General features: G+C 45.8%; 1 protein-coding gene across 4 annotated transcripts in view; it reads left to right on the plus strand.

The window, feature by feature from the left end:
• Positions 1–17,281, plus strand: part of ZNF106 (zinc finger protein 106) — a 395,360-nt gene that overhangs the window by 270,111 nt on the left and 107,968 nt on the right. For all 4 annotated transcript variants that reach the window (XM_078659625.1, XM_078659628.1, XM_078659626.1 and 1 more), the window contains one exon: positions 9,618–9,752. In XM_078659625.1, coding sequence (XP_078515751.1) covers positions 9,618–9,752 — 135 coding nt within the window. The remainder of the gene's footprint in view (positions 1–9,617; positions 9,753–17,281) is intronic.

Genomic DNA, 17,281 nt, shown 5'->3' on the forward strand with positions numbered 1-17,281 from the left:
ACAGTCACAGAAAGATGCCATCGAGTTATGGCGCAAAGAAGCTCATAAAAGAACTGAAAAGGAAATCAGAAAGTCAGAATTAAGTAGAGAATCCTTAGAACGAGCACAAGAAAAAGAACTAATCGAGATAGGTGAACAAGTCAAAGCCGAACAGTCAGACAGACAGAGGCATGCCCTTATTAGGGGTATGTATCCTCTCCTTGCCGAGGGCTTGCCAAAAGCGACCCCAGAGGCATCCAGTAATTTCCCGCCACCATTAGTTCCGACCAAACTACGTCACAAACAGACCGCAGCTGATATTTTTATTTCGTCCTATTTGGACGACACAGTCCCAGAATATGCAAATCCTGTTCGCGCTCCGCCAGTCCCTGTAAATCAGGCACTTCCCGCTCCTCCAGACACCGGAGTACCTGTTACGGTACCCCCGGTCCAGCCCGCCATACAAGTCCAGCCTACATTTCCATTTCCCACTCTGCCAGGACGAAGAGCCTCAGTAGACGACTCTAGTTTAGGGGCCGCAGGGGGAGGTACTCCTCAAACCCCGCCGCCACACAAGCGTTTAACGACAGCCGAATTACATGCACAAGCGTCACAGCGTACGCCCAGACATCAGACTGTAGCAGAAATAAGAAAATCCCTTGCCGAATGCGGCTATGATCCAGTCCCAGGCGAGGATAATATGGTTTTATATTCATTCCGCGTAAGAAAGGTGGCCGAGTATCTAGTCACCTTACCGAATATGAAAGAAGATCTAGACAGAATATATCGTTTCATCCGTACAGGGGATGATCCAGAAAGCATTAGCGAGGCCATGTCTCAAAGGAAAGCCGAGATCCAGCTCATGATATTAAAGTTTCTGATCAATTGTCTAATAAGAGAACAAGATTACCCGTCTAAAGATCCGGCCGAAATGAGAACCCTGACAAGGTGGAGTGATAATATAGCCGAGGGTAAGCACAAGACCGTCGGTGCTATGGAGAGTATGTACAAGAAAATCCGTAGAGAAATAATAAAGATACACGAACAACGTAAAGCAGCACAAGTAAGCGAGAAAGAAAGTAATTCTGATACTGAAGAGATAGACGACGAGAATCCCGCCAGAATAGCGTATGTAGGAAAATCTAGATTTCCAGATCGCCATTTACGCCTAGAACACAAGTCTATTTTTCATTCTCCAGCACCAGAACAAGGTTCACTAGAACAAGTGTTTCAAGCTACCGATCACATTCTGAAATCACGAATCGGTTACAGTGAGTTAAGTACCATGCATGAACAAGAACTAGCCCGATCAGCAGTCCGATGGATTACTGATTCTACCACTTTTCCAGACGAAATAGTGGCACAAATGTTTCTGAAAATGCCCCCAGCCGAACAACGACTGGTGGGTATGTATATGATTCAGCACCTCATTACTTTGTATGAGGGTCAACACTCTGATCCAGGTCCGTTACATGATGTCCTGAACGAGTTACTCCAGTATAGATGGAAAGGTCTAGGTACCGATTTAATTAGTGTCATTCTAGAACAGCGTCACAAATATAGAACGTTTTTGAGTCCGCATTTTGTTCCTGCCTCACCCCCAGAAGGTAAACCATTTTACATGGAGAGACAGAATCCGTTACGAGAAGTCCACCCAGTCAGAGGAACGGGTGGCGAACTAGAACGAGTGTTTGTTTACACTCCGATTACAAAGATGGAACTCCTCGAGATGAAGAAATTAATTCCCTGTCATGACAAAGATCCAGCAGGGTTCCATAGAGAATTAAAAGACATGCTCCGTATGGGAGAATACACGTATCCAGATATAATTAAAATGTTAAAAGTTCTGCTGCCCGCAGGGGTGTATGAAAAGCTCAAGGAAAAAGAATGGGAGGTGGGAGAGAAAAAGATCGATTGGGCAGTTCTAGAAGCTGAAGACAAGGCACGAGTACCAGGTACCGGTCTTGGAGATAAATGTAAAGAATTACCGGAATTATTAATACAAGTTTTACCCAGATTATTGACAACTAGAAAAGAAGACTGGGATGCAATCTCAGCCTGTAAACAGAAACAAGACGAAGATATTAGTGATTTTTATTCTAGATTTGAAAAATGTTTTAGCATCAACAGTGGCCTCAAGACAAGTAGTGAGTCATACCCTCACCTTTTTGTTACTAAATTAGTCGAGAATTCAAGCCCACAAATTAAAAATCGAGTTTTGAAAGTCGAAAGTACCTGGCAAGCTAATACCCCGTCCCAGATGTTGCAGATGCTTCAATACCACCAGAATAGAATCAGAGAAGAACAAGAACACGAAAGAAAACGTATGAAAGACACAAAGATGAAAGTACTAGTTGCACAATCTGTTCCTCAAGACAGTCAGAAGAGGGGTCCGAATCAAGCCAGTCATCCTGCAGCTCCCGTTAAAGGGAACTGCAATTATTGTAAACAGCCAGGTCATTTTATAAATGAGTGTGCAGTTCTGAAACACAACATAGCTACTGGTAAGACTAAAGAAAGACCACGTCCGCCTAGACAAGAACAAGTTTCACAGATTCCTCAGCCACAGAATGCACAACAGACAGTTACAACACCGCAGCCTATTGCTGCAACACAGCACGTTACACAGCAGATGTACCAGTATGCACAGTCTGAGTATCCAGAGTACCAGCAGTATTCATGAAACAGCCTAGAGAGGGAGGTAGGCTTGCCTCTCATCGAGATACCTGTAGATCAAGAAGGTCCCTATGTTCACAGTCAAGTATTAGGGAAAGACAGAAAGTTTTTGATTGATACAGGGGCAAGTAGGACCACAATTAGTCACGCCGAAGTTCCAGGGGCTCCGCTCTCAGGCTCAAGAAATGTTTCCCTTGGATTTTCAGGAAAACCTATCGTAAATGAGATTTCAAAGCCAGTTTCTCTAGAAGTAGGTCCATTGTCCCGCACTACTGATCTGTTACTTACGAAGTCATGTCCAGAAAATCTGTTAGGCATTAAAACACTGAAAGAGTTGGGTGCAGTTATATGCTGTTCCCCAGAGGGAATACGATTGTTCCTACGTGACTTTAAGGGTCACTATGTATTACGAGATTTTGATTCAAGACTGTCTAATGTTCCGCAGCACTTATGGGCGCAAGGTCCAACTGATGTAGGTTACATGCAAATCACACCCTATCGTGTGACTCTCAAGCCAGGTGTAGTGTTACCACGAATCAGACAGTACAGATTGCCACCTGAGGCTGTAGCAGCCTTATCCAAAATTATTGACGAGCTCATGGCTCAAGGAGTGGTTGTAGAAACTGACTCCAATGTATGTAATTCTCCGATCATTCCAGTCGTGAAACGTACTGATCCAAATGCACCCCCAGTATATCGATTAGTGATTGACCTACGAGAGCTTAATAAATGTATTATTCCGCAGTACCCAGTTGTCCCAGACATCTCTTCCCTATTGACGGCCATTGATTCCGAAGCCACGTTCTTCACTGTCATAGACCTCAAGAACGCATTTTTCAGTGTTCCTATTCATCCAGACAGCCAGTTCCTTTTCGGATTTTGTTTAAATGGAAGGAGCTATATGTTCACACGAGCTCCTCAAGGTTTCACAGAAAGTCCTAGTATTTACAGTCAAGCACTCAAGAGACAACTAGACAACATTCACATGCCAACTGACACTGCCCTGCTCCAGTATGTCGATGATCTACTGATCACAGCCCGTTCTGAACGTGCTTGCGAGCGAGCATCACTGACAGGTCTGTATTTCCTAGCCGAGATGGGGCACAAGGTGTCCCCTTCTAAGCTTCAATTCTGTGTCCAGCAAGTGGTCTACTTAGGACACTTACTGTCCAAGAGGGGTAGACAGTTGACACCAGACCGTATCCAGTTAATAGCGGGTCTTCCTCAGCCCAAGACCCAGAAGGAGGTACGTGCTTTTATTGGCCTTACTTCTTATTGCAGACAATGGATTCCTCAGTATGCATTTCTAGCCAAGCCACTGATACAGTTAACGACACAGGAGGCAGCCGTATCGACTGTCCTCCCTTGGACATCTGAACATACACTTAGTTTCAATGAGTTAAAGAAAGCCCTATGCCAAGCTCCAGTTCTAGCGACACCGGACTACAGTAAGCCTTTTACACTTTTCGTTACTGAACGCGAAGGTACAGCATTATCTGTTCTCACACAAGATCAAGCAGGACAATACAAGCCCTGTGCTTATTTTTCGAGCACATTAGATCCTGTAGCCCAGGCTCTGCCTGCGTGCCTCAAGTCAGTTGCAGCCACAGCACTAGCTATCAGACAAAGTGATTCCATAGTCTTAGGACACTCCTTGACAGTACAAGTTCCACATTCCGTGGAAGTTCTTTTAAACCGAACACAAACTCAGCACTTGACAATTGCACGTTTAACAGGTTATGAATTGACACTGTTCCAGCCACACATAGAAATCAGACGCTGCAACATTTTAAATCCTGCTACATTGTTACCATCAGTTACTTCGAATTCTGCCACACATGACTGTGTGGAAGTAGTTAACATTACGACAAAGCCAAGACAAGATCTGACAGATATTCCGTTACCAGATCCCGACCTGACACTTTATGTGGATGGTTCATGCCTGAGAACTAGTACAGGAGAACTAGTCGCCGCGTATGCAGTGACTACTGACACTGAAGTTATTGAAACACACCGTATTGATACCCTGTCCGCTCAAGCAGCAGAGCTAGTTGCTCTGACACAAGCCTGCATACACGCCAAGAACTTGAAAGTTAATGTTTACACAGATTCACGTTACGCATTTGGAGTTGTACACGACTTCGGAGTGCTCTGGCAGGAGAGAGGTTTCATGACTTCTCATGGAACCAAGATTCAGCATGGTCTCCTTATTCAAGCTCTGTTAGATGCCATACATTTACCGACATCTATCGCTATCATGAAGTGCAAAGCACATACGAAAGTTACTGACACCATTTCTCAAGGTAACGATCTAGCAGATCGCACAGCCAAGCTCACAGCACAGACTCTAGACATTCCAGTTAACATGACACACACTCCAGATCCGATTACATGCATGACAGTTAAGGACCCTACACAAGATGTCATAGATATCCAGTTACATGCTACTCCCGAAGAAATCAAGAAATGGTCCGAACAAGGAGGGGTCCAGACAGATCAAGGATGGTTAACAAAGGGTAGAGCCACATGGTTTCTCCCCGACTCCATGGTTCAAGTCATTATTAATACCGCACATAGTCCAGCACATTTAGGAGAAAAAGCTATGTTAGACAGTATCCAGAACATTTGGTTCAACAAGCATTTACGAGCTGCAGCCAAGCAGAAAGTCCGTACCTGTATGATATGTTGTCAGTTTAATCCAGGTAAAAGTGTCCCGGTGGAACAAGGTGGATTCCAGCCCCCTGACCACCCTTTTGAAGTCCTCCAGATGGATTATATTCAGATGGAGCGATGTCGAGGTTTCAAGTATGCCCTTGTAGTTGTATGTGCTTTGTCCAGGTGGACAGAAGCATATCCAGTCCCAGATTACACAGCCGCGACCACTGCCAAGCAGTTGGTTCGTGAGTTCTTCCCCCGTTATGGACTCCCTAGAGTCGTATATTCTGATAACGGTCAGCCATTCTCATCTGAACTCATGAAGCATGTTTCCCTGTTGTTAGGGTACCAGTGGAAGTTTCATTGTGTACGCCATCCTGAAGCAGCCGGTCTTGTAGAGAGACATAATCAGACTCTGAAAATCCGTATCGCCAAAGTATGTAAAGAGAAAGGTGTGGACTGGCTGGTAGCTCTACCAGTTGCTTTATTTTATATGCGCATGGTCGCACATTCCAGATCAGGTCTGTCCCCGTACGAGGTCGTATTCGGCCGCCCCCCTAACATGTGGGGTACTCCTAGACCCCGAAGTATTACCGATGTTTCAAGTAATATGCTGACAGATTACCTAGCTTCCTTGATGTCTGCCCTCAACTCATGTCGTTCACAGGTTGCCGCCGCATTTCCAGACAATACCGAGGTGGCACCGCATGAAATCGTTCCAGGATCCATGGTGATGGTGAGGAATTTCGACAGATCAAGTCCGCTGGAGCCTCGCTGGAAAGAGCCCCGACAGGTCCTCCTCACCACCCGTACAGCCGTGAAGTTGGAAGGTCGCAAAGGCTGGGTGCACCTTTCTCATGTAAAACAATTTAATGGACTGAAACCCGTCTTAAAGAACATTTCCCAGGATTTGAAGGATTGCCAAAATATTGTTCTCAAGGACTGTCCCGCAAAAGACATTGCTACAAACCCTCCCCTGTTAGAGAAAACTCCGCAACAGGAGTATAAGTTAAAACTCCGGTCTAGTAAAATAAGTCAGTCAGTTTGATTGTCTAAGTCCTCCCCTAGGTGAAACGGTTAGACTGTTTCTGACATGTATAAAATAGACCCCCATAGTGAGAGAGTTAGTCAAAACTCAATTCGATGTATCGTTTTTCTAGGTTTCATATTGTTTCTCAGCATTATGATTTCCTGCACCAGTTATGCATTTTTCTTGTATTTCCCAGTTCTTCATGTAAATAAGTCTGCTAATGCTACAGTAGAGCACACGTTTAGTGATCTGCCTCCTCATGAACTCTCTTACCGCCTCGCTATGCGAAATAACTCATTCATCCGCATGTTACATTACTCACATCAGACCAGCAATGCCACTAATTGTTGGGTGTGTGGTCGACTCCCCCCTTTCCAGACACCGAAGGGAGTTCTGCCACTTTTTCCTTATCCTTTTTCACATAATGGTTCGTGTGGAGCATGGTCCACGTTAACGTCATCCTCAACAGATATGTCTTTTCTTAACAGTACATGTTTTCCAGACAAGCAAGGTCTTCCCCACAGAACAGGGTTAGATCTAGAAAATGAAGTGTATAATTTAGGTAATTATTCTTCGAATTTCATGGTCTTGAATGTTCAGTCTGATACTACTCCAGACTTACCTGCTATTTCAGTACTACCAGTCAAAGGCGAATTATGTGTCCGAAATTATGGTTCTGTACATGTAGGACATAGTGATTGTACTACTATTGTCAAGTATAGTGACAGTGGGAAATCTATCTTCAAAGCTTCACGTCATTCTTATTTTATTTGTGGTCAAACTGCATATGTTCGTCTGCCCCTCGGTTGGGAGGGAACCTGTTACATTGCCTTCCTACTGCCACCAGTTTTCCTAGCCCCATCTGATTATCATAGAAACACACATCTAGTACACATTAGACATAAAAGGGAGTCCCCAATTGTCGATTATACTGAAACTGCTCTAGAACAGTATACAGATTTCAACAGAGGTTTCTTTTTCTTTATAGGACCTATCCAGAATAGTAAGCTAATCCGTAGGTTAACCAGAACCCTCGAAGCTGTAGTAAATGAGACTGCCTCTGCTCTAGGTAACTTAACCGAAGAGCAATCTGCTATGAGATTTGTCGTTTTACAGAATCGTCTCGTCCTTGACGTCATACTGGCCGATAGGGGCGGGGCCTGTAGAGTCATCGGATCTAGTTGCTGTATTTTCATTCCAAATAACGCGCCGTCTGTTTATTCAGCTATAACCAGACTCCATAAAATTGCCCATCTGTTACACCAAGATCCAGGCACCTGGACATGGTCCGGTTGGTTCTGGAATATAATTTCCGCATGGGGATGGAAAATATTGTCCTTCCTAGGTATTGCAGTAGCGATCATATTCAGCTGCTGTCTCTGTATACAATGTGGCCCTGCGATTTGCGGCATTTGTGCTACCTCTTGTATTCCTAGTCCCAAGCCCCGTTCTAAATCCCGTTCCAAGAAAATTCGAGACGAGCAAATGATACTGTATGAAATGATAGATGGTATCATGAATATTGATGTTTCCTGATGGAAACGTAGTGACAAGGAGGGAATGTGGAAAAGTAAATTTTGCCATGTTCTGTGTCCCTACGTGTCATCCATCATATGTTATGTGTGCATGATTAAATATGCATATGTATTCCCTATGTTCGATCAAGACACAATTATAGTTGTGTCCACCTCTAGTATGCCAGTTTCCAGTTCTCGTGAATACTACGAATATCAGGCCTATGTAAAGTTACGTTGCCACGTTTCTCAGTGTGCACGTTATTTCATTGTAAAGTCCCCGTTTCTAGGCCTCAAAAGGGCCTGGACACCAGATTCAGCTCCTGTCTCCTGAAACCTCGCTGAGGAGCGATACAGCCCCCACCTGTATCCTCGACCTTTCACTTACTTCCTGCCTCACAGTGCCCGGTTCAGCCTGGCTCTGCCTCTGAGTCTGCCAAAAGTATGTTATAGTTCCAGTTATCAGTTCAGTCCTCCTTCTCTGCATTCCTAAGCTACTGAACCGCATCAATAGTTTCCGTCATTGTCTAGCCTTCACGTCTCCACGTTAGAGAAATACTGCATTTAATGGTCATTTAATATTCTTCATCACGCACTACATGTAGAATAATGCATGGTCCAGTCTAGAATCAAGTTAGCTTTTCCCCTCCTGACTTCTAGTTTATATCAACATGTTCTCTAAACATCAGATACTAGATACTGTTTAGGTACATGTCGCCCTGACTCTCCAGACTTCAGTCTCTGCTCCTAGCACAGAGTTCATAGCCCCCAGCTTCTCCTAGTGATACGTCATTGCTAGTTTGCGCGCACCATCAGGTTAGAGGTCCCGGCTCCTCAGGTAGCCCCCTCCATGGTTTCCGCCCCATTCATGACATATTCTGTTACGTTTGCATCACATGTCTATGTATACGCCCTGTTACACCTCTTTTCACCCTTATCTTTCGCGACTGCTACGCGTCACACCTTCTGCTCCACCCACTGCTACGCCTATTGCAATGTAATGCTATGTGTTTGCGTTATGTATATATGCTCATGCACTGTTATTAAAAAAGTCCTCCGTTCCCCTTGTCCCGATCCTGACACCAGCAGCGCTGCTGGGCCCTGCCATCCTATTCCTATGCAGGTTGTCCTGTTCCTGTCCTTTATGCTGTAATAAACCTGCGAAACTCCTACTACCTCGAATTTTGACTCTTATTTATTGAGCTATCTGTTATTCATTTATACATTCAAAAATAGGGTATTATTTATTTATTTACCACAAAAGGACTTTTCCTTTCACTATGAACGCCATTTGTGTCATTTGTTTAGTAGAGCCTTGCCTACTAACTGTAAACCAATGGTGTTTCAAATGCATTGAAAGGGAATGGAAAGCCACATCCGAACACTCTTCTAATGTGTAATCTGTCCATTAGCTGATATGTGACCTTGCACCCTACCTGTGATTACCCATCAAATTGTCATCTCATTGATCTTAGAGATGTAATCATACTTTTGGGGACATCTAGTAAGGGTTTTATGAGAGAAAGGTAACCAAAATAAAATACTATTATTTCTAGCAAAGGTCTCTATCCAAATGATTACCAGCAGGAAAGGAGTACATGTGGCATGTTATTTTACAGTATCCACAATCCCCCACAATTTCAAAGTGGTCTTAGCAGCAGCAATTACTTTCAGTTTTTGTAATATGCTTATGGTGTAACCTATACTGTATTGCATTACAAATGATGAGTGTCATGCATTGTACATTTTCTTCCCTGTTTCAGAGCAGGAAACGTGTGGCCATCTTTGAAGGACACACCTCCAAAGTTAACTGCCTTCTAATAACTTTGACATCTGGCAAGAACTCAGTGCTATACACTGGCTCCAGTGACCACACAATCCGCTGCTACAATATCACGGTACTGTATTCAAGGATCATTAATTGCAAAATCAAGAGCTGTGTCATGTGTGATATATGTGAATGAATTAATAAATATGACTTTTTAATGGTGATCACATGCTTATCAATGATGTGCATTACCATAAATCTGGAACCTGGATACCTATATTAAAAACATTAAATACAGGTGCATTGATTAAATCTGAATTCTTTACTTTGCATCCTATCATGTAAAAAATCTCAGTTACCCTTATTCATGCTAGACAAGTGTGGTGTCATTTCAGTATGTTTCATATTTAGCATCACTTGAGTCCACTGTAATTTCCACTTATTCGTTTTCATAATGGCTATTCTTGACAATATTTTAACTATGCTTTACTTCACTACTTTTAAGTGGCTGTGTCAAATCCTTAAGTGCAGTTATGGCACAGATGAAATACATAGAAATTAGAATACCCCTGCCTAGTGTCCATTGAAATACAAACTTCAGGAAGAAGACAAAAGATGTTTTGTTAGAGAACAGACTCACCACTATTTTAAACAATGTTGAGTGCCTCTTTTCAGTTTGAACTAATCCCACTAAAAGGTTCCCCCTTTCCATTTGCAATATATGTCTATGTGCCTGTAAACCTCTCTGAGACATCTAGTAAGCTTTCACAATCCCTACGGGTTGCCTTATGAATTTGTTTGCCCTTGCGCAGCCGTTAACATCGCATGAATCCAACGTTGCAAATCTGCATCTTTTAAGTGATATTAATTGTTCCAATAGTGGTTACGCTCTTTGTGATCCCCAGCTTATTGGCACTCATTTTCTTTAGAGACCCAGTGCCTGGTGACACCACAGGCATTGGTTTGATTATTGTAGAAGAAAATTGTGTTCCCTTTGGTGCTAAAAGATGGGGGGAGAACGTTGAAAGTGCTTTTTCAGTAATGGCTTACTCTGGTGGCAGGTATTGAACAACAGCCCCAGACACTCCCACCTCTCTAAACCTTTGTCTGATATGCTCTATTGGAAGGATAGTGGTGAATGTTTGTTCATCTTAGCTTCCTTAGGTATAATCCAGCATTGCACATACAGAGCACTCCACTGTTTCAGCTATGGTACATTTATTTTTTAAATGCAAATAGTGACTTTTCTTGCAGCATAGCTGATAGAGGGCAGAGCTGTGAATTTTCTATACTTAATTATTCTACATGGGCTTCCCATAACAGGTCTCAGTTCCCATTTTCTGAAAACCTAGGCAATATTTACCAGTAACATAGTAGTATATATAGTTGTTTCAAAGATTCTTTGGATGTGTGTGGCGCTCTAGGAATAACCCTTCAGTAGGAGGCAGAGCTAATGGATCATTGGATGGGCATGTGCAGGTTGGAGCCTTAATCTCATTCCCAGACACCTAGGTCTGAGTTCATGTAGAGAAGGAGTGTGATCTACACTGGATCAGAAGTTACCATCTGGCTATAGCAATAAAAGTAGAGGGTATGTGGCACTTTTAATGGCTGCTTAACTTTAGGTTCTCTTCTTACAGTACATAAATATCATTAGTCAATATCTCATGATGAAAGATTACAAGGCAGTCAATTAGTAGAAAGTTGTAAAAAACATAAGAAAAGAAAATCTGCTTATACAACTCTCATCAGACGTCAAAAAGAATATAAAAGTGTCAGTCATTTTATGAGGGCAAACTGCTTTCTCCTAATTTTGGATTACAAATCCATGAATCCCAACCCACCAAGGGACAATCCCTCCATCTGAGATTGTTTTCTTCTGCCATCCTACTCAGACATTTGAAAATACAGCTCTCGCCCAGAAGCGTGCTATGCCTTTTGTCTCTGTGCCAGCTACTTGCCTTTCGGTCGATGTGACGAGAACAATACTGCTGTGCCACTGAGAGTTTCTCAGTGTGATGCCCTGAACTTCTGACCCAACAATCACCCACCGTTCACCTTCGATGCACCGTGCCTTCCAGCTCCAGCCCTCAACCAATGTAGAGTCTTCTCATCTGGTCTTAGGAGAATGCACCTAGAGTGAGAGAATGGGGCTTACTCCCTGTCTAGTTCTGCCCAAGGTGTAACATTAAATACCTCTGCAGCAACCAGCATAGTGTTTGTAACCTGTGCCTCTTTTATTTCAATTAAACCCTCGGGTACTGAAGAAAACTGAGGTGGGCTCACCGCAAGATGAAGCAGCAACACTCCTTCAAAACCCCCAACCTATAAGGGGATGGTGACAACTTCCACGACGAGGAAGAATAGGCCAGACCCTCAGGCATTCCAGCAGCCATGCACGCCTAGAGCCCATCTTCTCTGAGGCCTCTGTGGCAGAACCAGAAGAGCAGCCAGAACTTGCCTGACCCTGATGACCAGATAGACTCTTCATGCATCTTCAGTGGTACAGTCGCCACAGGTCAGTTTCAACCCACAAACTGCCCTTCAAAAGAGCTAAAGCACTGCTCCCTCAGGAGTAGAGCTTCAAGCCCTGAGACAACTAAATGGTCAAAAACTTCAGGTTTGGCTCCTCCAGCTGGTCCTCCCTGGACTCGAGGTTCATCAAAGTCCCATTGAAGGGGTACATGGTCGTAAACGTATTAAAAATATATATAAAAATATACATTTCCCTACCTTTTACCACTTTAGTGCTATTAGGTAGGTCCGACTACTTTCCTATACCTCAGACCCTATGGGTTCCTTTTCATTCTCTAAAAAAAGCCATTACCCAATTATATTCTGTGTTGTCATCGCCATGTACCACAACATAGTGCAAAGTTATCACGTTATACAATGGCCCAAAATGTAACTAAGACCTAGCGTATTATTGGATTTTGGTACCCTTGCGTCACTCATGGTGTCATATGGTCAATGAAAAAGTCAGAATCTGATAGAGACATCTAGTCATAGATTCCTTACCTGTGAACTTTCAGGCGTCAGACTGGATCCAGAAGATTGCTGATAACAGTACCCCTGCACACCGATAGGTGGTGTCGGTGTTCTCCGCATGACGTCGTAGGTATCGGGTTCTTCATCGTCGGGACGTCCGCGTCGTCTATATAGGCGCCACCCTGGTATGTTGACATAATTTCTTTTCTTTCCGCGCCAGCCAGTGCCGATCTGCCAAAGAGAGCTACCCTCTGTCATTTCTTGAAGACGTTTGTTAACTTTTTGGCGTGTAGGATGTCAAGCAAGAAGACCTCTGGGTTCAAACAGTGCTGCGCCTGTCACAGTGCCATGTCGGTCACCATCTGGTATGTCTTTGGTGCCTGGAGCGCGACCACGACACGAAGTCGCGCACCAACTGCCAGGACATGGTGTCGAAAGCTTTGAGGGAGTGGCCTGCCGTCTGGCACCACTGAGATCTCCCTGAAGATCTCACTCCTGATCCTGGTCCTGGTCCTGGTCCCGGTCTTGCTCAAGAGGAAGGTCCGAGCACTGCTCCGGGGAATCGAAGTCTTCTTCCTCCCACTCGAAGTTGTCGAGGTCGGGTAAGAAGCACTATTAAAAGCTCATGAAGTCAAAGCATGCTTCGACTTTGCTCTGTTTGTCACCCAATGAGACTGATGAGTCTCTGTATTCGGGGCCCGCTCTGCGTGGCAGATGCCTGGGCCGGCTCTGCGTTTCCCTTTCCGGGGCAGGGTTCGACCTCTGCCCAGTTAAAAGAATTCTATGATGCCATGTGCACCATATTTGGGTGACCTTACCCTGCCGGCGCGCCTTTGGGCCTGCATGCTCAGTGGAAGGCGACCCAGTGGGTTCCACGCCTCTGGCGCCACTGTCTACTCCGTTGTACAGGCCGGCGCAGGTCGTACCTCTTCGACTTTCCCAGTGCTGCATCTGATGCTGAGACCTTCACCGGTCCCACCTGCGGCGTCTCCCCATCATCATTCCAGACAACACTAAGCCGGCTGGGCGTCCACTGACGCCAAGACCGGCGCAGAAGGAGCCGTTGGGCTCCAAGACGTCTTATGTGCCTTTTTCTGAAGGGCTAGGGCTGGATGAAGAGTGGGAGGGGCAGCAGGATTCCTTAGAAATCCCGCTTTACAATGAGGAAATGGATTGATACAAGGATCTGGGTGATACTAGCAGCTTGGACACCTTCCCAGAGCCTGGCATGCTTTCTCCTTCTAAACTGGCTAGGGAAGAGGAGGGCTTCATTTGCAACGGTGGTCCATAGGTCTGTGGAGTTCTTGGACCTGCAACTTCCTAGAGTGGCGTTCAAGACTAATATCTTAACGGACGTCCTGCAGTCTGGTGTCTCCACCTCGGAACTCTTGCTGCCATTTAACGAGGCCTTGACAGACGTTCTACTGGGCACCTGGTCCAAACCTAGCACGGGGGCTCCTGTGAACAGAATTTTTGCCTGCTTCCATCTCCCTGCACCGGATGCCCCAGCTTTCCGCTCTACCCATCCCACCCCAGAGAGCTTGGTGGACCAAGCCTCTACTTCCCGTGGTGTGTTCCCTTCTGCCTCTCCTGACAGGGAATCCAAAAATCTGGACAGCTTTGATAAGAAGATTCTTCTCTTCCATCAGCCTAGCATCGCGGTCAGTAAACCTGCATGCCTCTTGGGCCGTTATTCCCATTTGCTATGGTAAACGGTGGCTAAGTTTCCACTGCTCAGTTTGCTCTAGCGCCGGGAAACCTCCGGGTAGCTGCGCGCTCAATAAATGTAATAATAAATAAATAAATAAATAAGTGCTGCCGCAAGTCCCGGAGGAGGCCCAGGCTGTCCTCTCCCAAGCTGTTGCAAACTGGGAAGATGCAGCAAAGTTTGCCATACGCTGGGGCCTAGACAACAGATTCGCTACGCAGAGCGATTTCCTCGACGGTGGCCGTTGGGCGCCACGCCTGGCTGAGAATGTCTGGCTTCTCAGGGGAGGTCCAAGCCAATCCTATGGACATGCCCTTTCATGACTCTCGTCTCTTCAAAGAACAGGCAGACGTGGTACTAGACCGCTTCAAGGAGTCGTGGGCTACGGCCAAATCCTTGGGCCTCTCGAAGGCATCTTAGCCTGCGTCTGCCTTTCGAGGATATGGAAGGGGCTTCCAGCCAAGTTAGCCTTTCCCCAGCCAAAGGACCATGCAAGTTCAGCAACCTTTGCGTGGTCATGGGCGCGGGTTACTCCGATCCCATGGTTTAAGAGGCCAAAATTCAAGTCAGGCCACAACCCCTTCCCCCTACCCCCTCTGCATTCAAACCTTCCTAGCCTGGTCCTCCCAGATCATGGATGTCCAGTTGGTGGCAGGAATACGCCACTACCTCCACCACTACCTTTGGCGGGATGTCATCTCATACAGGTGGGTGTTCCAAATAGGCCCTTTCGAGGCTACCCTTCCCTCCATTCCTCCAACTTATGATCGGCTGACGGAGGATCACCATGCCTTACTACGCCAGGAAATCTAAACTCTCTTGACTAAGGGAGCTATAGAGAGGGTTCTGGAGCCAGAAATGAGCTGTGGTTGCTATTCCCGCTATTTTCTGGTCCCAAAGAACGGAGGCCTCTGTCTTGTTCTTGACCTCAGAGCCCTCAACTACTTCCTTAGAAAGGAAAAGTCCAAGATGCCTGCCCATCACTGCTATGCGGTTTATGTTGGGCCACAAGCACTTTCAGTTTACCCTGCTCCCCTTCGGCCTCACCAGTGCCGCTCTCGTGTTCACCAAGGTGATGGCATTGATCGCAGCCCATCTGCAGAGATCAGGGGTTCCAGTCTTCCCCTATGTCGCTGACTAGTTGTAGAAGGCGGGCTCGTCCCTAGCAGTCACCTCCCACCTTAAGACTACAGCGAACCTCCTGCATTCTCTGGGGTTCACTATCAACGTGCCGAAGTTACTGCTGACTCCCTCTCAGACGCTCCCTTTCATTGGCGCAGTTCTGGACACGGTGCAATTTTTCAGGTTTATACTCCTGAGCGGTGAGGTTAGAATATTCAGCATTGTTTCAGCCTCTATCCTGGATTTCGATGAGAATAACTGAGGCTGCTGGGCCTCATGGCCTCCTGCATCCTGCTCGTGGATCATGCCATATGGCACATGCACTGCACTGCAGTGGTACCTGAAGTTCCAATGGGTTCAACATCTGGGGAATTTTAAACTACCTCGTTCAGATATCAGAGGGCACTGTGAACGATCTATAGTGGTGGCTGACAAACTGTGATTTTTTTAGGCAGATCCCCCTCTCTTCCCCACCCAGATATCACAGTGATGGATGATGCGTTTCTTCTGGGATGGGGCTGCCATCTGGAAGAGGTGGAGATCAGAAGACTCTGGTCTCTGGCAGAAACCAGGCTCCATTTGCTGGAGCTTCATGCGAACCGATTGGCACTGAAAGCCTTCTTACCATCCCTCAATGGGAGGCTAGTTCATGTGTTCACAGACAACACTACCGCCATGTGGTACTGCAACAAACCGGGTGTGGTGGGGTCGTGGAGGCCCTGCGTCTCTGGACTTGGCTGGAACAACAGGGCATATCCCTGGTGGTTCAACATCTAGATGGTTCCCTGAACAAACTCCGCAGTCTGTGCCTAGCGGCTCACGAGTGGCGTCTCCATCCGGAGATGGCGCAAGGTCTCTTTCATCAGTGGGGAGAGCCTTGATTAGATCGGAAGGCCTCCAAAGATAACACACAATGTCAGCCGTTTTGCGCGTTGGTGTTTCCGAGGCGCCTCTCGCTAGGCGACGCTTTTTGTATCGCGGGTAGATGAGGCCTCTTGAACGCCTTTCCACCCATACCACTCCTGTCGAGAGTGCTCAAGATCAGGAGCGACCAGCCACAGGTCATTCTTTGGTCTCCAGTATGTACAATGAGAGTTTGGTATCCCGAGCTTTTACAGATGTGCATCGATCTTTCGATCAGGCTGCCCTTTCGGGAAGATCTTCTGTCGCAGCAGCAGAGGAGGGTCCTCCACCTGAACCTGACCACCCTCCTCCTGCTGTTGTTGGGCAGTTGGGTAGATTGGGCAGCGACAGTTGACCGCTTTTGACCTTACTCCTGAAGTCCGCGAAGTTAATATGGCAGCCAGGCATCCCTCCACGAAGTCGGTATACGCCTGCCGATGGCAGAGACTTTTGTAAATACTGTGCAGATCGGGCTCTCTGCCTCCCTCTCTGACATTCTTCTTTTCATTATCTGGCCCAGCAGGGCTCTACTCCGGGCACTCTGAAAGGTTACATTTCAGCCCTGTTTTCTTTTCTTCATTTGCAGATACATTTTTAAATCGCCTCTTGTATAGAGATTCCTGAAGGGGCTTACTCATTTGTTTTCCCCTTCACCCTTTATTATGCCCAAGTGGGACCTTAACTTGGTTCTCACCTTCATGATGTCTGCACCTTTTGAACCACTGCACAATTGCCCCCCTCTGGCTGCTACAATCAAAACAACCTTCCTAGTGGCAATAACATCTGCCAGGAGGGTAAGCGAATTGCAGGTTCTGTCATCTCATCTATAAAAAAAGTATAATATGCTTGAATTATATAAAATGATAGAGTTTATTTTAAAGTCACAAGGTGAAACACAGCACGTCCGTTGTACAGCAGATCCTGGAAGCATAGCAGTT

This window comes from Lissotriton helveticus, chromosome 9 (genome assembly GCF_964261635.1).
Source record: "Lissotriton helveticus chromosome 9, aLisHel1.1, whole genome shotgun sequence".
Taxonomy (NCBI): Eukaryota; Metazoa; Chordata; class Amphibia; order Caudata; family Salamandridae; genus Lissotriton; species Lissotriton helveticus.